At 44.5% G+C, this 21,010-nt stretch overlaps 1 protein-coding gene across 8 annotated transcripts in view; it reads left to right on the top strand.

Moving 5' to 3' along the window:
- Positions 1-5,553, top strand: part of XDH (xanthine dehydrogenase) — an 86,425-nt gene extending 80,872 nt beyond the window's left edge. For all 8 annotated transcript variants that reach the window (XM_073022901.1, XM_073022900.1, XM_073022904.1 and 5 more), the window contains 3 exons: positions 1,268-1,456; positions 2,087-2,263; positions 3,888-5,553. In XM_073022901.1, the coding sequence (XP_072879002.1) occupies positions 1,268-1,456; positions 2,087-2,263; positions 3,888-3,938 (417 nt within the window). In that variant the 3' untranslated portion in view covers positions 3,939-5,553. The remainder of the gene's footprint in view (positions 1-1,267; positions 1,457-2,086; positions 2,264-3,887) is intronic.
- Positions 5,554-21,010: the final 15,457 nt, after the last annotated feature.

Raw genomic sequence — 21,010 nt, 5'->3', positions numbered from 1 at the left:
TCCACCCAGAACAGCTTTTGTACCCCAGGAAGCAGATGCTGCCAAACATGGAGTGGTGGAAGGCTCCTGGGAGCAAAACACAAAGGCTTAAGCAGAAGTAGTAAAGGGAGGTCCCAGAGAAAATCGCTTTAGGAAAATATCGGATTACTAGGAAGAATAGGTGAAATAGGGCTGGGCCCTGTGGCTCACACCTGTAATCCCAGCACTTTGGGAGGCCAAGGCAGGCAGATCACCCGAGGTCAGGAGTTCGAGACCAGCTTGGACATGGCAAAACTCCGTCTCTACTAAAAATACAAAAATTAGCTGGGTGTGGTGGCGTGCACCTGTAGTCCGAGCTACTCAGGAGGCTGTGGTAGGAGAATTGCTTGAACCTGGGAGGCGGAGGTTGCAGTGAGCTGATATCACACCACTGTATTCCAGCCTGGGCGATACAGCAAGACTCAGTTTCAAAAAAATAAAATAAAATAAAGAATAGATGAAATAGGAGAAAACAGAGGAGAAATTAAGAATTCAAGACTGAGCATCTGGTAGAAAATACAAATTGTACTTCTCAAAAATGGAAAACTACTGAGTATACGAAAATCTGGCCATTAGTCAATCTGTTTGTTAATTCATTGAACAACCATTTATGGTCCCCTACTGTGGCCAGGCACCAAGCCAGGCACTGTAGACCCAAAGGTGATTGCCAGCCGGTTTCTTTTCTGAATGCTCATTGAGGTATGGTAGTGCCCCATGTCACGCTTCTGAGCAGGGGGCTGAGAGAGCAGATGTGTGGGCCTGTCTAGCATGGCAGTTACCCTAGGAGAGACCTGTAAGCTGAACTGCAGTGAGGGCACTTTCTCCCAGAGAAAATGGCAGGGTGGGCATTCACAAAGGCTGGAGGTAAGTCTCAGAGAATCTACTTCAAATAAATCCTCCTGTGAGCTTGCTTCTCAGCTTTGGCTCACCATTTCCCCAGCAGCAACATGGAAGGAACATCTCCATCTGCACTGCGGCAGGTGGTAATGGGAAACACGCCCACCAGCATGACCTTCCTAGAATCACTGACCTTCCGTGTTAATGTCTTTGCTCTGTCTGAGCCAAAGCCTGGCAGAAGTCCAGATAGGTTATCCCAGGGCTGGGGCAGGAGCCAGGTAAGCAATAGAGGGCTGTTTTAGCTACATTCCAGGCTGCACTGCAGGTGGCGCTTTGTGTCCATTGTGGCAAATGGTATCTGTCCTCAGGGAAGAGGGAGGCAAGCTAACTGTGCTCTCCATCCATCCTGTAGGTGGAAGGGGCATTTGTCCAGGGCCTTGGCCTTTTCACCCTAGAGGAGCTACACTACTCCCCCGAGGGGAGCCTGCACACCCGCGGCCCTAGCACCTACAAGATCCCAGCATTTGGCAGCATCCCCATTGAGTTCAGGGTGTCCCTGCTCCGCGACTGCCCCAACAAGAAGGCCATCTATGCATCGAAGGTACCATTGCTCTGGCTCTGGCTCTGTGCCCACACCCAGAAATTTTGCTCCAATGGGTGTGTCTTAGGACCCTGGAACCTACATTTTCAGCAAGTATCTTTAGTGATTCTGATATAGGTGGTCTCTGATCTCTACTTTGGGGGGAGAAAAACCAACCTATGCTAGAAAGTGTTTTAATTCTTGTTTGTTCTTATGCCCATAATTCCTGCAAATGCTGTAATATGACTATGGTGCCTGTAAATGTTGGCTGTAGAGTTGCAGGTCCTCGGCTAGTGACTGAGGAAAAGGTTAAAACTCACATCAGATTTTGTGGTCTGTAAAATATAATTACCGAGTATAACTTTAAATGGTATATTATATTTGCATGATGTCATCAGAGAAAATTACACAATGAGTATTCAAAGAAATATGTCCATGAGGTCCGGTCATGTACTAGCTTGATTGTTCTTAGCCCCTGATCAGTTTTGACTGTGCCTTCCCGCTGTATTCGGTGTGGCCCCCATCAGTGCTTTCCTGGTGCCACCAGCCCTCCTCGTGCAGAGTTTGCTGCCTGGCCTCCTAGGTCCACTTGATGATGTGGAGGTGGGACCACCTGCCTGAGCCCCTGCCCTGTGCCCTGTCTGTGTTCAGGCTGTTGGAGAGCCACCCCTCTTCTTGGCTGCTTCTATCTTCTTTGCCATCAAAGATGCAATCCGTGCAGCTCGAGCTCAGCACACAGGTAATAATGTGAAGGAACTCTTCCGGCTAGACAGCCCTGCCACTCCGGAGAAGATCCGCAATGCCTGCATGGACAGATTCACTACCCTGGTATGATGCCCTTCAAGAGTCCACCCAGTCCAGGGGAGGCCAGGGATAGGGTGGCAAACTGCAGGGAAGGTTCGCACAGAGGAGGGGTATTGGGCTCTCTCTTAACCGGGCAGCCTTGCATCAATGGCCACCCTTCATTGTGCATGGTATGCAGCACACACACTCAAACTTGCAAGAGAATAACGAGAAACCTCCTTAAAGCTGTAGCTTGTAGCTGGGCCTCTTTAGAGATGGGAGGAATGTGTGGTTCACAGTCATAACTCACAGATTTTGTTATTTTCCATCTAGACAAGGGTGATGGATGAAACTCCAGAGAGCCTAATCTTTAGTATCAGTCAGTCGCTAGCATTTTTGTTTTAATTTATGTTAAGGACTCTGTATGAATATTGGGGTGATAGAGGGAAAAAGAGGAAATAATTAATTAGATCAACCGTATTTGTCCTGTGATTATCATGTACCATTCTGATACTGGGGACGCATAGGTGTCCTTGAGGACTTTGCAACCTTGGGAAACCAGATGATTCCATTATAGTGTGATTGATTACTGCCTTGAAGGTGTATGTGGCAGGAAGTAGTAGAAGAATTCCATAGTCATTGGAATCACTTTAACAAGCACCTATGTGATACTTGTCATTGGCAATGCCTGACAAAAGAAGACTTTGCTAGGATGGTTGCTTCCACTGTAAGGATCTCAGAACCGGCCCAGCCTCTGAGTGGTGCTGAAGTGGGCTCTGCACTGTGGCTTTAATTGCCTTTGCAACTGCAACCTGTGTGGAGTTAGCAGGACTGGGTTGTTCCTGATACTCAGGTTGGGCTTCCTCTTTTTAAAATTCAATAAGCCTTTTGGATTTAGAGGTAAAGTGGGTACACATGGTCCCAAGTGGGGAGGGCACAGGAGAGCCCCAGGGGCAGACAAATCTGCCATCCCCAGACCTCAACACAGCGGGTGAAGGAGGCATGTGGGTCCCCATTCAGGTCTTCCTTGGGTCTACCAAGAGCTTTAGCTATGGAGTGAGAACTACACAAACCATGTGGCACCCCCAGGCAGTGAAGATGCCCACAGCTGTGTAGCAACCTACCCACAGCCCAGAACCTTCCCAGTATGGCTCCCAATGCTGACAATCACCCAAACCCATTTCCCTGAGAGGAGTGGGCTGCCAATAAGCTCCCACAGGTTGCAAGGTGAGCTCTTTGCAAACAGTCTGATGCAGAACTCAGTCATTTTAGTAAGCTCTCCATGGCCCCAGACCTGAAACAAAGATTCGTTTCTATGTTACAACATACCAGCCGTTTAAAAATTCTTGCCATGGATTTGCATGAGCAGCTGATTCTATAAACTTTTTAAGGACCGTGAGTTTCAAAAGGGATCGCATCTGTATTGTTTATCACCATATCTCCAAAGCCTAATAGAATGCCTGCCACATGGAAAGTACTCAATGAAAATAAATGAATGGCTTAGGAAATTAAGGAGTCCTGCCCTGGGGCATTCTCAACAGCTGGGCCTGCCGAGTAGTGCTTGGCCTTGGAATGGTGGTTGGCAGTGGTGGGAGGTGAGGTATGCAAGAGGGTGGGAGGAGCATGATCAGCAGACCCTGGCAATGAGAACACTATCATTCCTTCCTAGTGTGTCACTGGTGTACCAGAAAACTGCAAACCCTGGTCTGTGAGGGTCTGAAGAGAGAGTCCTCAGCAGAGTCTTCTTGTGCTGCCTTTGGGCTTCCATGGAGCAGGAGGAACATACCACAGAACATGGATCTATTAAAGTCACAGAATGACAGTGACTAATTCTGTGACTTTTTCATCCTAATTCGTCAGGATGGCATTTGGAAGATAAGTGAATGCATTGGGAGATTTTGATTAAAATGTAATTTATAAACAGAATGATAAGCAAATTCAAAACTGTTAGGCCTAAATGGTGAATATGCAATTAGGGTCATTTTCTGTCTGTTCTAATCATGTATTTGGAATAGGGTCAGGAAGGGTTTGTGCTATTCCCCACTTACTGGACAGCCTGTATAACCTCAAGTTCTGATGGTGTCTGTCCTTCAAAAGGGACTCCCACAAACCTCTAGAAGCTTAAACCAAAGTTACTTTAAATTGTGTGCCTTCCTCTGAAAGGCTTGCCTTCAAACCAATGAACAGCAAAGCATAACCTTGAATCTATACTCAAATTTTGCAGTGAGGTAGCGGGGTAAGATTAAATCCTCTAACAATCTTTGAATCATTGGAAAGAATAAAGAATGAAACAAATTCAAGGCTAATTGAATCTAATTTTGTTAAGCTGCATAAAGCAAGATTACTCTATAACACAAAAATCCAACCAACTCAATTATTGAGCACCTACAATGTTCTAGATTTCTTTCCCTTCCTCTGAGTATTTACAAAAAAAGATTATGTTTAATCTTTACATTTGAAGCCAAAGTAATTTCCACCTAGAAATGATGCTAGCAGGCCTGGCATGGTGGCTCACGCCTGTAATCCCAGCACTTTGGGAGGCCGAGGCAGGAGAATTGCTTGAGCCCAGCAGTTTGAGACCAGCCTGGGCAACATAGAGAGCTCCTGTCGTCTGGATAGTGCATGCCTGTAGTCTCAACTACTAGAAAGACTGAGGTGGAAAGATCATTTGAGTTCAGGAGGTTGAGGCTGCAGTGAGCTGTGACTGCACCCCTGCACTCCTGCCTGAGCGACTGAGCAAGATCTTGTCTCTGAAGAAAAAAAAAGAGAAATAAAAATGCTGCTGTCAAAATCAAGCTCAACCAGAGGTAGAAGAGCCAAGAAGCCTGGGTTCTCATCCCAGCTCTGTCTCTTCTGTCTCTATCTTTGTGATCTTGGCCTGTCATTTCCCCTTCCTGTGATCCATTTTACTGCAAACATAAGGGTTGCAGTAAAGGGTTGTCTCCTGTCTTCTGCTTTAAAAGTCTATAAATATATGACCTGAAAACTCCAGTTATGTAAGGGATCTGCAGCTATCTAAGACTTGGTTTTCTTACTGTCATATGATACCTGGGCCTCATGAACTCTGCTTAGATCCCCTCAAGTTTCTGCGGTTGGTAAAGAGAACAAGGGAAGAACAAACATCCCTTTTATTGCTCCAGCAGGTGATTTAATCCCTACATGGTGCTGGGTGGACAATGTGTCACTGTCGCATGCCTTCACTGTATAAATCCAACCTTCTGCCAGACAGAATCTGTGGTTCTGTCCATGGAGGGAGGATAATGGAAATGATATAGTTGGACTGGTGCTTGATGTCACTAATAAATGAAACTGTCAGCTGGTTGGCATGTGAAAAATGCTTATTAATTATCATCACACCAAATCCTAGTATCTTCAGTATCTTGGCCAGCCTTCATTTCTTGAAAACACACACACACACACACACACACACACACACACACACACACACACACACTTTCTTACAAAATTCCCTTCTCCAGAGTATCCTAGATATGCTGGCTGTTTTACAGCATGGTCAAGGTAGAAGAGCTTTAAAAACTAAATGAGTATGTACACTGAGATCCAGGTCCATTTCAGATGATTTTCTGGGGTGTTCTGGGGCGGGGCCTGAGAACTGTCACTTGCTGTTAGTGAAGCTCTTGGGGCAAAGCAGTGACACAGAATTCCCTTCTGTGCTCAGGTACCAAGGTGAGAGTAGACTGGTCATGAAAATCCAACAAGCAAGTGCTCTGTCAACTAGAAATCACTGTGCTATTCAGCGGCATCGTCCATCTCAGACACTTTGCCTTGCCCTGTTGTCTTAAAGTGCCTCGAGTTCATGCAGTGAGATGCCTTGGTCTTTTTGGGATTGCACAAGGAATGCAGTCTACACTGCCTGCAGTATGGCCTGAAGCCTGCAGAGGGCAGTAGAAGATTGAACAAGGGGCAATATTGTCCAGATGGCCCAGCTGCGTTGCATCTGTTAACCACTAGGTACTGATTTAGGATCTCTGTGTAGACCAGATGTCCTCGGAGGCTTCCCCAAGAGCTGGATTCAAAGCTGACTTAGGGTTTTAGATTGACAAAAGTCTCATAGGAGCTCGCCAAAGACATGGGTCAGCCGTGGGAGTCTGAGCTCCAGATGAATGGCTAGCAAGGAGAAGGCAATTCTTATTTTCAGAGTATCTGCAACTTGCCAGGTGAATGCTTTACCTATAGGGTCTCATTTAATCCTCCCAGTGGTTTTATGAGGTAGGCCCTTTAACCCCTGTAACCACGTGAAGGAGAAGCCGTACCCCTGGCGATGGTGAGGGCTTACTCAGAGACATTTACTCCTAAGGGCCCACCACAACCAGTTGGCAGCTCCCTTATAGGCCAGGAAACCTGGCGTGTACCAGGAGTCACCTGCCTGTCAGAGTGGACAGTTGCTAGCCAGGCTCATGGAGGTGGACGGAGGCACCAGAATGCCCACCGTTTCATTTATAGGCAGGGTGAGGATTCTCCTGCTGGCATGGCCAAGCTACTGAGCTGTCATCAGGGCAGCTGATGAGACTCCCCTACTCCAGAGCTAGGTGGCTGGGAGGCTGGGACGGGAGGGCAGGACGGAGGTTGTAGGAGGAACTCTGGGCAAGGGATAAGGACAGAAATAGTCTTAGCTGATTGATTTATGACTGAGAACATCCCTGAGCCTATGATATTTTTGTCTTTTGCGGAGGGGGAGCCTGGAAACCTGTCCATTCGCTGCCTATTTTGGATCGTGGGACAAGACGATTCCTGACAGGCAGCTTCCTTCAACTGGTGAAGCATGAGGTCACCCTGGTGCCCCCCAGGCCCAGGAGCCTGCCCTTTTGTTTTGTTTCTATCCTGAAGTGGGGGAGTACGTGTTCCTAAGGCAGGAGACAGATCCTGTGACAATCTTGTCACCTGAAACAAATCAACCCATTGATGGAAGTGGAAATGTCAGGCACTGCCCAAAGGGATTCTGGCGTCATCTCTGTCCTTGAACTGCCCTGCTCTGGCTTGCACAACCCCCAGGCCAACTCAGCATCCCAGGGCTGAAAAGACCATCAAGCTCAATCTCTGTATTTTAGAGAGGAGAAACATCGGCCCACAGAGAGAAAGTGACTTGCTCAGGGTCCTGTGGTCCTGTAGTGGCACAGTGAGACTGACGGCAAGGCCGCCTGGTTTCTGGTCCAGGCTTTTTAAAGCTTAACCATACACCGTTAGTCAACTGAGCCTTCTATGAGGAAACCTGTGGATCAGGGAGCCAGGGTATATGATAGAAATCTAGTTACACTGGATAGGAAGAAGACAGAGAGAGCGAGCTTGAGGCCCAAGATAAACACTGTGGCAAGGAGGGTAATATGCCTGTATGCCTATATATGCCTATCTGCCTGTGCTTCTGTGACAGCCTGCTAAAATGGGATTCTTTCCTCAGTCCCACAGATGGGAAACAAAACAATGAGTGTAAAAACATCCCCTCATTTCAAAGAGAGATGCTGAATCTAAATCATCTGTGCAAGACTTGTGGAGAGATGGCTGGACACTAATTTTGCCACCATTACCTCATCATCTACCTCAAGAGTTTAAAAGATTGAAGTACAGAATTTGAGAGATTAGGAAGAGAGGTCTTCTTTGGAGATAGCAAGCCTGGCATTCTGCCTGCCAAACAGGAGAGAGTGTGTGTGTGCGTGTGTGTACAAGAAAAAGGGGGTCTCATGGTAAATGAGATCTGCTTGAGAAGCTGTGGTTGGATTAGACTGAGGCATTAAGGCACTGAGAGGAAGGGGATGAGAGCCACAGGGAAACGATACCAGTGTGGCCACACTGGAGGAAGCCACCACCCAGGAGGACTTCCTGGACGGTGTCATGGAACCCCAACAAACAGTGGACCATCTGATGCCTTAGGATCAAAATAGCCTTAGGCTGGCTCATTCCAGTGTGGCCCATGAGGAGTGCCCACACATCCTTGCCCTGGCTACTTTGTTCCAGTTTAAGTTTCCCCCTCTCCCCATACCTTTCAGTTGGGAAGAAGGTGAGCACCCAAGAGTGAGACCAAGGGTCCCTTTTCTTTGAGCCCCGAGTGTTAGGGGGAGGGAGCTTAGGAATGGATCCACAGGCTGCTCACATTGTACTGATGTATCCGTGCATCAGCCCTGGGAGCATACAGTCTAAGTGGCATGTCATTTGCTCCCCTCTTCCTATCTTTCTGTCTCCATCACATCCTAGCAGATCCCATCCCCTGTTCAGCCAATTGTCCTTCTCTCTGGGCCAACAACAAATGTCATTCTGGTCCATGCATGTGCTCTGTTCTTCCTCTCACTAGATGGAGTATTCCCAGGGGTCCTCGTGGTTGCTGACATTCTTGTGGGGCACTCACTGCCTTTCCTTGCTTCCCACCAAGGTTAGACTGAGCACCTGCCCCAGGGTGGTGACACACAGCATGCCTCTGCCCACTCTTGGGTGTTAGGAGCTGAGCATGAAAGCATGCGTGGACTGCTCAAGCTCCTCTGCTTCTCCTCTGCTTCTCTCTTCTCTCTTGGGCAGGTTGCTTAGCTCCTCTGACCTCAATCTTTTCATCTGTAAAATAGGTGTGGATAATCATATCCACCTCACTGGGCTGTTGTGAAGATTGAAAGAATTAGTGGGGTTAAAAAGCACTTTGTGGAGTACAGAGTTGTCATTTCCAGGCCTTTGACCATGCCTTGAAAGGGGAAGAGCACTGGGAAATCATGAGTAAGCTTTCCAAAACTTGGATGGAAGGGAAGACGCAGGAATGCATCTCGACCATAATGAGGTGTAGGGTGATGGGTACATGGATTAGCTGTTATCTTAGGCCAGGTAAGAGAAGCTCACCTGCTCCTTTTGGCACAAATGATTGATTAGCATGTCTCAGCTTCTCACATGAATGTGATTTTCCCAGCACACTGGGCTGGGTAGGAGGGCCAGCTCTCAGCTCCCTATAGCTGACTAAGTGGCACAGGTGAGATGGAATAAAGACCTCATCAGCCTCACCTGGCTATCTTCACAAGCCTTTATCAGAAGTGCAGAAGGAGAAGTCAGTCTCTTCTGTTATTCATGCTATTTAGTTGTGTCTGACAATGACAACAACTGGCATTTGTATAGCAATTTGAAAGGCACTCCCCCTTGCAATGCCTTCTGTAAACTCTTGAAATAAACCTACGAGGTATGTATTACAATCATACCCACTTTACAAACAAGGAAGCTGACGCTCGGGGAGAAGATGGTGGTGCAGACACGAGCACTAGCTTTGAAATCAACTGATGTGTTTCAGTCTTTGTCTCCCACTCAGCTGCTGTGTGATCTCAGGCAAGTTGCTTAAATCTTTATACTTCTCCTTCTTTGTCTGTGAATGAGATAACGGCGGTACTTTCATGGTGTTGTGGAGAGGATGGCATCCGAAAATGCAGGGAAAGCACAAAACCTAGTGCCTGGCAAGGAAATTTCTACTCTCATACAGTGAGTACCTGAGGAGTGTCCACTAATAAGACAACCAACACTGCACAGCAGCAGACAAAAGAGACGGTGTTTTAATTGGGGTCTTGGGAATTGTAATGAGCAAGCAGCTAAATTGTGTACCATCCAGATGAGGTTGGGTAGGGGCTTATACAGGTTTACTGTAAGTTTACCTATCTGGAAGGTTTTAGCAGAGTCTTTAATTGGTAATGGCTGGTCAAAGCTTAGGATGTCTCTGATGATCAATCCAGTTTGGCATAGCTGTTTCTCCAGGAAGTTAATGATCAGGTCCAATATAAACGGCTTAGATCAAATGCAGCTGGTTTTACAATTTGGCCCAGTTTAATAGGTTAGATTCCATCTGGGCGTGTACGTGACTGGGGTCCAACTCTTCATGCCTTCCTGGCTTTTTTGATACTTCTGACATAACCATCTCCATTTGGATTTTCTTTCTGACAGCAGTGACTTAGACCTAAGACTCCAGATGCCAAAGCTTGAGCTCTTTCAATGGGGTGGTGCTGGCTCTTAATTTTTTGCATTACAGACTTCAGTTGGCTTCTAGCCCTGGAGAAAACACACACACACACACACACACTCACACACCTATCACACCCATCTCTCTACCTGTTCACTCTCTTCCATCCTTCCATCTTGGTCTCAGAATCCAGGGGAAAGGACAGGCCTGGCTCATCATCAGTAGGAAAGCACCCACCTTAGGAATCAGACTCCCTGCATCTCTTTCCATACCCAGAACAGCTACTTCAGAGTGGGAGGGCAGCTCTAGAAGGTGAGGGGGTTGGCAGGCATTGTTGAGAACGGCCCAAAGGTCATTTCCTCCACACCCCAGGGAGTCCTGATTGTTGATTAATGATGAGCCTTTCCCAGGGTACAGAATGTATGGCAGAAAGTGTGGGGTCTTGGACCCTTTCTCTATCCTCCTGAGAGCGATCAGTCTTAGGAAAATCAAGTGAAAGTATTCTTTGTCCTCTTGGAGTGGGCCAAGGGCTTCCTGCCAGGACCCTATGTACTTTATAGGCCCTTGTGGATTAGTGACAATGGTCCCATGGTTGTTCGAAGGAGCGTGGAGCTCTGGGCTCTCCTATGTACTACTTTAATCTGGCAACACCCCCCATTCTCCATCCCCACCCCCTGGGGACAAGGAGTGCTGCCCCTCTGGGAGATGTGGCTATAGTAAAGTTGTTGGTAATTTGTGGCCTTCAGCTGATGAGGAGATTGGCTTGCAAGGCACTCGATATTCATGTTCCTAAGTCCCAAAACCAGGTTTTCTCCTTCCTCAACTATATATGCCACGTGCTCCTTTAAAAAGCCCAGCTGCTGGGCTAAGCTCGGGGCTCAAGTGGAAAGAGCAAGGGCTGCCAGCAAACGCTCTACTCAGCTCCAGTATTTTAATAAGTTCTCTTCCCTTGGGAACATTACTCACTCTCTGAGCCTCAGTTTCCTCATTTGTAAGTGGAGGAAACCTGTTGTCAGTGTGGTGAAGTTAAATGAGGTAGTCAATGAAAGACACCCAGCACAGCTGTGGCAACATAGTGAAACCTCGTCCCTAAAAAAAATTTATTTAATGCCAGGTGCGGTGACTCACGCCTGTAATCCCAGCACTTTGGGAGGCCGAGGCGGGTGGATCACAACGTCAGGAGATCAAGACCACCCTGCTTAACAGGGTGAAACCCCGTCTGTACTAAAAATACAAAAAGTTAGCCGGGTGTAGTGATGGGCACCTGTAGTCCCAGCTACTCGAGAGGCTGAGGCAGGAGAATGAACCCAGGGAGCAGAGCGTGCAGTGAGCCAAGATCACACCACTGCACTCCAGCCTGGGCAAAAGACCAACACTCCATCTCAAAAAAAAAAAAAAAAAAAAAAAAAAATTAAATTAGCCATGTTTGGTGGTGTGCATCTGTAGTCCTAGCTACTTCGGAGGCTGAAGTGGGAGAATTTCTTGAGCCCAGATATTTGAGGCTGCAGTGCACCTCAGATTGGACCACTGCACTTCAGCCTGGATAACGGAGAGAGACTGTCTCAAAAGGAAGAAAGAAAACAAAGACACTCAGCACAGCATCTGACACCTGTTGTTAGGTTCTCAATAAATGTCAATCGCTTGCTGTTCCAAGATCCTCCAAGCCTATGTACAACAATTTTGTAAATTTAGTGTCCAAACATGTTTATACTGTACACTTATAGTAGACACTATTGCAAATCCTTTTCCTTGGCTGGGAGTTACTAGTTCCTCTACATGTTGGCTGCTGACAGTACACATCTGCCTATCATCTTGAGAACTGCCCTCAGCTAAAACAGAAGTCCCCTCAACTGGGAGTTTATACCACCTTTTAAGGCTTTGCTTCTTGGGAACCACCCTATGACAGGATATATACCATTTTCTACTTGCATAATTTACTAACAAATCATTCTTCCCTCCCTACTCTCTGCCTATTGTATGACTTTTTCTATTTTTATTTTATTTTATGTTATTTTTATTATACTTTAAGTTCTAGGGTACATGTGCACAACGTGCAGGTTTGTTACATATGTATACATGTGCCATATTGGTGTGCTGTACCCATTAGCTCGTCATTTACATTAGGTATATCTCCTAATGCTATCCCCCCTCCCTCCCCGCTCCCCACAATAGGCCCCAGAGTGTGATGTTCCCCTCTCTGTGTCCAAGTGATTTCGTTGTTCAATTCCCACCTATGAGTGAGAACATGCAGTGTTTGGTTTTCTGTTCTTGTGATAGTTTGCTTAGAATGATGGTTTCCAGCTGTATCCATGTCCCTACAAAGGACACAAACTCATCTTTTTTCATGGCTGCATAGTATTCCATGGTGTATATGTGCCACATTTTCTTAATCCAGTCTGTCACTGATGGACATTTGGGTTGACTCCAAGTCTTTGCTATTGTGAAAAGTGCCACAATAAACATATGTGTACATGTGTCTTTACAGCAACATGATTTATAATCCTTTGGGTATATACCCAGTAGTGGGATGGCTGGGTCAAATGGTATTTCTAGTTCTAGATCCTTGAGGAATTGCCACACTGTTTTCCACAATGGTTGAACTAGTTTACAGTCCCACCAACAGTGTAAAAGTGTTCCAATTTCTCCACATTGTCTCCAGCACCTGTTGTTTCCTGACTTTTTAATTATCGCCATTCTAACTGGTGTGAGATGGTATCTCATTGTGGTTTTGATTTGCCTTTCTCTGAAGGTGAGTGATGATGAACATTTTTTCATGTGTCTGTTGGCTGTATAAGTGTCTTCTTTTGAGAAGTGTCTGTTCATATCCTTTGCCCACTTTTTGATGGGGTTGTTTTTTTCTTGTAAATTTGTTTGAGTTCTTTGTAGGTTCTGGATATTAGTCCTTTGTCAAATGAGTAGATTGCAAAAATTTGCTCCCATTCTGTAGGTTGCCTGTTCACTCTGATGTTAGTTTCTTTTGCTGTGCAGAAGCTCTTTGGTTTAATTAGATCCCATTTGTCGATTTTGGCTTTTGTTGCCGTTGCTTTTGGTGTTTTAGACATGAAGTCCTTGCCCATGCCTATGGCCTGAATGGTATTCCCTAGGTTTTCTTTTAGGGTTTTTATGGTTTTAGGTCTAACATTTAAGTCTCTAATCCATCTTGAATTCATTTTCATATAAGGAGTAAGGAAAGGATCCAGTTTCAGCTTTCTACTTATGGCTAGCCAATTTTCCCAGCACCATTTATTAAATAGGGAATCCTTTCCCCATTTCTTGTTTTTGTCAGGTTTGTCAAAGATCAGATGGTTGTAGATGTGTGGTATTATTTCTGAGGGCTCTGTTCTGTTCCATTGGTCTATATCTCTGTTTAAGTATCAGTACCATGCTGTTTTGGTTACTGTAGCCTTGTAGTATAGTTTGAAGTCAGGTAGCGTGATGCCTCCAGCTTTGTTCTTTTGAATTAGGATTGTCTTGTCAATGCGGGCTCTTTTTTGGTTCCATATGAACTTTAAAGCAGGTTTTTCCAATTCTGTGAAGAAAGTCATTGGTAGCTTAATGGGGATGGCATTGACTCTATAAATTACTTTGGGCAGTATGACCATTTTCACGATATTGATTCTTCCTATCCATGAGCATGGTATGTTCTTCCATTTGTTTGTGTCCTCTTTTATTTCACTGAGCAGTGGTTTGTAGTTCTCCTTGAAGAGGTCCTTCACATCCCTTGTAAGTTAGATTCCTAAGTATTTTATTCTCTTTGAAGCAATTGTGAATGGGAGGTCATTCATGATTTGGCTCTCTGTTTGTCTGTTATTGGTGTATAAGAATGCTTGTGATTTTTGCACATTGATTTTGTATCCTGAGACTTTGCTGAATTTGCTTATCAGCTTAAGGAGATTTTGGGCTGAGAGGATGGGGTTTTCTAAATTTACAATCATGTCATCTGCAAACAGGGACAATTTGACTTCTTCTTTTCCTAATTGAATACCCTTCATTTCTTTTTCTTGCCTGATTGCCCTAGCCAGAACTTCCAACACTATGTTGAATAGGAGTGGTGAGAGAGGGCATCCGTGTCTTGTGCCAGATTTCAAAGGGAATACTTCCAGTTTTTGCGCATTCAATATGATATTGGCTGTGGGTTTGTCATAAATAGCTCTTATTATTATGAGATACATTCCATCAATACCAAATTTATTGAGAGTTTTTAGCATGAAGGGCTGTTGAATTTTGTCAAAGGCCTTTTCTGCATCTATTGAGACAATCATGTGGTTTTTGTCTTTGGTTCTGTTTATATGCTGGATTACATTCATTGATTTGTGTATATTGAAACAGCCTTGCATCCCAGGGATGAAGTCCACTTGATCATGGTGGATAAGTTTTTTGATGTGCTGCTGGATTTGGTTTGCCAGTATTTTATTGAGGATTTTTGCTTTGATGTTCATCAGGGATGTTGGTCTAAAATTCTCTTTTTTTGTTGTGTCTCTGCCAAACTTTGGTATCAGGATGATGTTGGCCTCATAAAATGAGTTATAGAGGATTCTCTCTTTTTCTATTGATTGCAATAGTTTCAGAAGGAATGGTACCAGCTCCTCCTTGTACCTCTGGTAAAATTCAGCTGTGAATCTGTCTGGTCCTGGGCTTTTTTTGGTTGGTAGGCTATTAATTATTGCCTCAATTTCAGAGCCTGCTATTGTTCTATTCAGGGATTCAACTTCTTCCTGGTTTAGTCTTGGGAGAGTGTATGTGTCCAGGAATTTATCTGTTTCTTCTACATTTTCTAGTTTATTTGTGTAGAGGTGTTTATAGTATTCTCTGATGGTAGTTTGTATTTCTGTGGGGTCGGTGGTGATATCCCCTTTATCACTTTTTATTGCATCTATTTGATTCTTCTCTCTTTTCTTCTTTATTAGTCTTGCCAGTGGTCTATCAATTTTGTTGATCTTTTCAAAAAACCAGCTCCTGGATTCATTGATTTTTTGAAGGGATTTTTGTGTCTCTGTCTCCTTCAGTTCTACTCTGATCTTAGTTGTGTCTTGCCTTCTGCTAGCTTTTGAATGTGTTTGTTCTTGCTTCTCTAGTTCTTTTAATTGTGATGTTAGTGTGTCAATTTTAGATCTTGCCTGCTTTCTCTTGTGAGCATTTAGTGCTCTAAATTTCCCTCTACACACTGCTTTAAATGTGTCCCAGAGATTCTGGTATGTTGTGTCTTTGTTCTCATTGGTTTCAAAGAACATCTTTATTTCTGCCTTCATTTCATTATGAACCCAGTAGTCATTCAGGAGCAGGTTGTTCAGTTTCCATGTAGTTGAGTGGTTTTGATTGAGTTTTTTAGTCCTGAGTTCTAGTTTGATTGCACTGTGATCTGAGAGACAGTTTGTTATAATTTCTGTTCTTTTACATTTGTTGAGGAGTGCTTTACTTCCAACTATGTGGTCAATTTTGGAATAAGTGCGATGTGGTGCTGAGAAGAATGTATATTCTGTTGATTTGGGGTGGAGAGTTCTGTAGATGTCTATTACATCTACTTGGTGCAGAGATGAGTTCAATTCCTGGATATCCTTGTTAACTTTCTGTCTCATTGATCTGTATAATGTTGACAGTGGGGTGTTAAAGTCTCCCATTATTATTGTATGGGAGTCTAAGTCTCTTTGTAAGTCCCTAAGGACTTGCTTTATGTATCTGGGTGCTCTTTTATTAGGTGCATATATATTTAGGATAGTTAGCTCTTCTTGTTGAATTGATTCCTTTACCATTATTTAGTGGCCTTTTTTGTCTCTTCTGATCTTTGTTGGTTAAAAGTCTGTTTTATCAGAGACTAGGATTACAACCTCTGCCTTTTTTTGTTTTCCATTTGCTTGGTAGATCTTCCTTCATCCCTTTATTTTGAGCCTATGTGTGCCTCTGCATGTGAGATGGGTCTCCTGAATACAGCAAACTGATGGATCTTGACTCTTTATCCAATTTGCCAGTCTGTGTCTTTTAATTGGACCATTTAGTCCATTTACATTTAAGGTTAATACTGTTATGTGTGAACTTGATCCTGTCATTATGATATTAACTGGTTATTTTGCTCATTAGTTGATGCGGTTTCTTCCTAGCATCGATGGTCTTTACATTTTGCCATGTTTTTGCAATGGTTGGTACTGGTTGTTCCTTTCCATGTTTAGTGCTTCCTTCAGGATCTCTTGTAGGGCAGGCCTGGTGGTGACAAAATCTCTAAGCATTTGCTTGTCTGTAAAGGATTTTATTTCTCCTTCACTTATGAAATTTAGTTTGGCTGGATATGAAATTCTGCACTGAAAATTCTTTTCTTTAAGAATGTTGAATATTGGCCCCCACTCTCTTCTAGCTTGTAGAGTTTCTGCCAAGAGACCTGCTGTTAGTCTGATGGGCTTCCCTTTGTGAGTAACCCAACCTTTCTCTCTGGCTGCCCTTAACATTTTTTCCTTCATTTCAACTTTGGTGAATCTGACAATTATGTGTCTTGGAGTTGCTCTTCTCGAGGAGTATCTTTGTAGCATTCTCTGTATTTCCTGAATTTGAAAGTTCACCTGCCTTGCTAGGTTGGGGAAGTTCTCCTGGATAATATCCTGCAGAGTGTTTTCCAGCTTGTTTCCATTCTCCCCGTCACTTTCAGGCACACCAATCAGACGTAGATTTGGTCTTTTCACATAATCCCATATTTCTTGGAGGCTTTGTTCATTTCTTTTTACTCTTTTTTCTCTAAACTTCTCTTCTCGCTTCATTTCATTCATTTGATCTTCAATCAATGATACTCTTTCTTCCAGTTGATCGAGTTGGTTTTGCATTTGTCACTGAAACTTGTGCATTTGTCATGTAGTTCTCGTGTCATGGTTTTCATCTGTATCAGTATGTTTATGGACTTCTCTGCATTGGTTATTCTAGTTATCCATTCTTCCATTCTTTTTTCAAGGTTTTTAGTTTCTTTGCACTGGATACGAAGTTCCTCCTTTAGCTCTGAGAAGTTTGATTGACTGAAGCCTTCTTCTCTCAACTCGTCAAAGTCATTCTCCATCCAGCTTTATTCCATTGCTGGCGAAGAGCTGTGTTCCTTTGGAGGGGGAGATGCACTCTGATTTTTTGAATTTCTAGCTTTTCTGCACTGCTTTTTCCCCATCTTTGTGGTTTTTATCTGCCTTTGGTCTTTGATGATGGTGACGTACTGATGGGGTTTTGGTGTGGGTGTCCTTTCTGTTTGTTAGTTGTCCTTCTAACAATTAGGACTCTCAGCTGCAGGTCTGTTGGAGTTTGCTTGAGGTCCACTCCAGACCCTGTTTGCCTGGATATCAGCAGCATAGGCTGCAGAAGATAGAATATTGCTGAACAGCGAGTGTTGCTGTATGATTCTTCCTCTGGAAGCTTCGTCTCAGAGGTGTACCCAGCCATGTGAGGTGTGAGGTGTCAGTCTGCACCTAGTGGGGGATGTCTCTCAGTTAGGCTACTCAGGGGTCAGGGACCCACTTGAGCAGGCAGTCTGTCCGTTCTCAGATCTCAAGCTCCATGCTGGGAGAACCACTGCTCTCTTCAAAGCTGTCAGACAGGGACATTTATACCTGCAGAGGTTTCTGCTGCTTTTTGTTTAGTTATACCCTGTCCCCAGAAGTGGAGTCTACAGAGGCAGGCAGGCCTCCTTGAGCTGCAGTGAGCTCCACCCAGTTTGAGCTTCCTGGCAACTTTTTTTTACCTACTTAAGCCTCAGCAATGGTGGGCGCCCCTCCCCTAGCCTCACTGCCGCCTTGCAGTTAGATCTCAGACTGCTGTGCTAGCAATGAGGGAGGCTCTGGGGGTGCGGGACCCTCTGGGCCAGGCATGGGATATCATCTCCTGGTATGCTGTTTGCTAAGACCCATGGTAAAGCACAGTATTAGGGTGGGAGTTACCCAATTTTCCAGGTGTTGTGTGTCTCAGTTTCCCCGGCTAGGAAAAGGAATTCCCTTCCCCCTTGCACTACCCAGGTGAGTCGATGCCTTGTCCTCTCACTGGTTGAGCTGCACCCACTGACCAGCACGGAGTCTCCAACATGCCCCAGTGAGATGAACCTGGTACCTCAGTTGAAAATGCAGAAATCACCCATCTTCCAGTCGCTCACGCTGGGAGCTGGAGGCTGGTGCTGCTCCTATTCGGCCATCTTGGGCACCCCCTCCCTTCTTTCATCTCTTTGAAACAAGTAAAATGCTTAGAACAATGCTTGCCATGTAGTAAGAACTTCACAGAAGTGTTTTCTAGCATTTTAAGCACAATTTATTTTTAACAGATTTTACAAGTTCTCATAGTCTAATTCTTTCCTTCAATGTGGAATATTTATTCACATAGATCATTTTCTTTTCATTATAAGCTTATTCTCAATGAGTGTTCTGTTTCCTGTGGGGAACTTGTGCTCCTTGGGTTGAGGAACTATTCCCTATAGAGCAAATGTGTCTTCTGTGCTTTTATTGCCTTTTTATCAGTTCTTGGGTGAGCTTCTAGCATGTGTGCTGGGTAAATATAGACCCCACCAGTGGAGTTTCAATTTTTCATATGAACTTTTTGTTTTCTTTTCTTCCCAAGAACTCTGAGTAGATGCAATGGTTTCTTGCTGCTTCCATGGGCTAATGAATAGTTTTTTCTCTCCCCTCTTGAAGGGTACTCCACATAGGGTGCTTTCCAACACTACAACTGATTCTCTGATTCTCTGGACACCAGAGTGTCCAACAATTCAGATCAATTCTGACACTAACTACCTGGAGATATCAGAGACCTCACAGCCTAACAGCTCAGTCTCATAAGACTGCCCCTCCTTCAGTGCCAGGCCTCCTGTACTTCTGATCCACGAGCTATGAATAGGGGTTCCCATGACTCTCTCCTTATGTTTTATAGTTTGCCAGGACAGCTCACAGAACTCAGGAACACACTTTACTTACATTTACCAGCTTATTATAAAGGATGCAAATGAGCAACCAGACGAAGGCATATAGGGAACATAGGGAAAGGTCTGAAGAGTCCTAAGTGCAGGAGCTTCTGTTCCATGGAGTTGAGGTGCCCCCATCTCCTGGCACGTGGATGTGTTCCACCCGGAAGCTCCCTGAACCCCATCGTTTAGAGGCTTTTTTATGGAGATTGGATCACATAGGCACACTTTATTATTAACTCAATCTCCCGCCCCTCTTCCCTCCTGGGGAGAATGGGGTGGTGTTGGAGGGTAGAGTGATGCTGAAAATTCTAGGCTTCTTATCAAGGTTTGGTCCTTTTGGTAACCAGCCGCCATTCTGAAGCTGTCTAGCAGCTCACCAAGAGTCACCTCATTAGAACAAAAGATACTCCTATCACCTAGCAAGTTCCAAGCAATTTAGGAACTCTCTATCAGGAACCAGTGATGAAGACCAAATAGAAGTTTCTTATTATGCCACAGGTACTATTTTATATAGAAGTTCAGCTTTCTACCTCCATCAGCCTGAGGACATCTCATCTTCACTTGTGGATGGTAAATCCCTAAGCCAAGCCATGAGGACCGATGTCCTGTTCCAAGGCCCACTGAACTGCTCAGCCATTGCTATTGACAGTCTGACTTGGAGTTTTCTCTTTTCTGGAACCTGTGAGTTTCCTTTTCTTTCTTTTGAGCTCAGCTGGGTATTAAAAAATTATATTACAGTTTCTACAACATTTCTATCTATTTGAAGCAGGAGAGGAACATTCATTTCCTTAAACTTCCATGTTGCCAGAAGTTGAATCTTTTAAGAGGTTATATTTTAGAATCCTACTTGTAATCCTATTTATTTTTTGTATTAAGGTACATCTCAGGACCAACTGCTAGAACAGTCAGATTCCAAGCATCAAAAAGATTTAGATATCCTACTTTTGCACATTCTAGTTTTTCTTATGCTGTCAGTATCCATCATTGGCTATTCATTTCTATATTTGCAAATATTTCTGGGGTCCATATTTCAATTCCTAATTGCCATAGAGATTCATTTTATTAAATGATAAACATCCATCCAGGTAGGAAGACATCCTTCCAACAAAAATCTACCTCTGGCTACATATGAAGTGCTGTGCTACGCCCTAAAATGAAAATAAAGAGGAACCAGCCTTAGATACTGCCCCAAGTAGCTCACAGTCTATCTAGCAGGGGAAATACAACATATGCACAAATAACCCTAAGACCAGGTGGACCACAGTGGTGGCTGAAGAGACCTGGGGAAGAGTGTTTGGGGAATTCAGAGAAGGGAATGTTCATGTATATGGAGGGAGGAATTGGAGGAGGTTTCACAGAAGTGGCATTTGCATTGATTCTGAAGGACAGTGTGTTGTTTTCTATTGCTGCCATAACAAATTACCACAAACTTAACGGATTAAAATGACACCTATTTTTATCATTCCATAGTTCTGTACATGAGAAGTGTGGGTACATGTCGCTCTACTCAGTCCTCTGCTTGGAGTTCCACAAGGTCAAAATCAAGGTTTTGGCAGGGCCATGTTCCTTTTGGGAGGTTCTGGGGATGAATCTTCTTCTAAGCTCTTTGACATTGGCTGGATTCAGTTCTTTACAGTTGTAGGACTAAGGTCCTCACTTCCTTGCTGGTTGTTAGCTGGGGGCTGCCCACCTTCTCCTCATGCTTTCCACGTAGGCTTCAGCAATGGGGGTCAGGTCCCTCTCATGCTTCCAATCTTTCTGTTGACTTCTACCACTTCTCTTCTGACTCCAGCGGGAGAAAGTTCTGTGCTTTTAAGGGCTCATGTGATTAGACTGGGTGCACCTGGATGATCTGGGCTACTTTGGCTATTTTTTTGTTTGTTTATTTGTTTGTTTTTTGAGACACAGTCTTGCTCTGCCACCGAGGCTGGAGTACAGTGACACAATCTCAGCT

This window comes from Chlorocebus sabaeus, chromosome 14, assembly GCF_047675955.1.
Source record: "Chlorocebus sabaeus isolate Y175 chromosome 14, mChlSab1.0.hap1, whole genome shotgun sequence".
Taxonomy (NCBI): domain Eukaryota; kingdom Metazoa; phylum Chordata; class Mammalia; order Primates; family Cercopithecidae; genus Chlorocebus; species Chlorocebus sabaeus.
The sequence above is the reverse complement of the archived record's forward strand: the minus strand, read 5'-3'. Positions and strand labels throughout refer to the sequence as shown.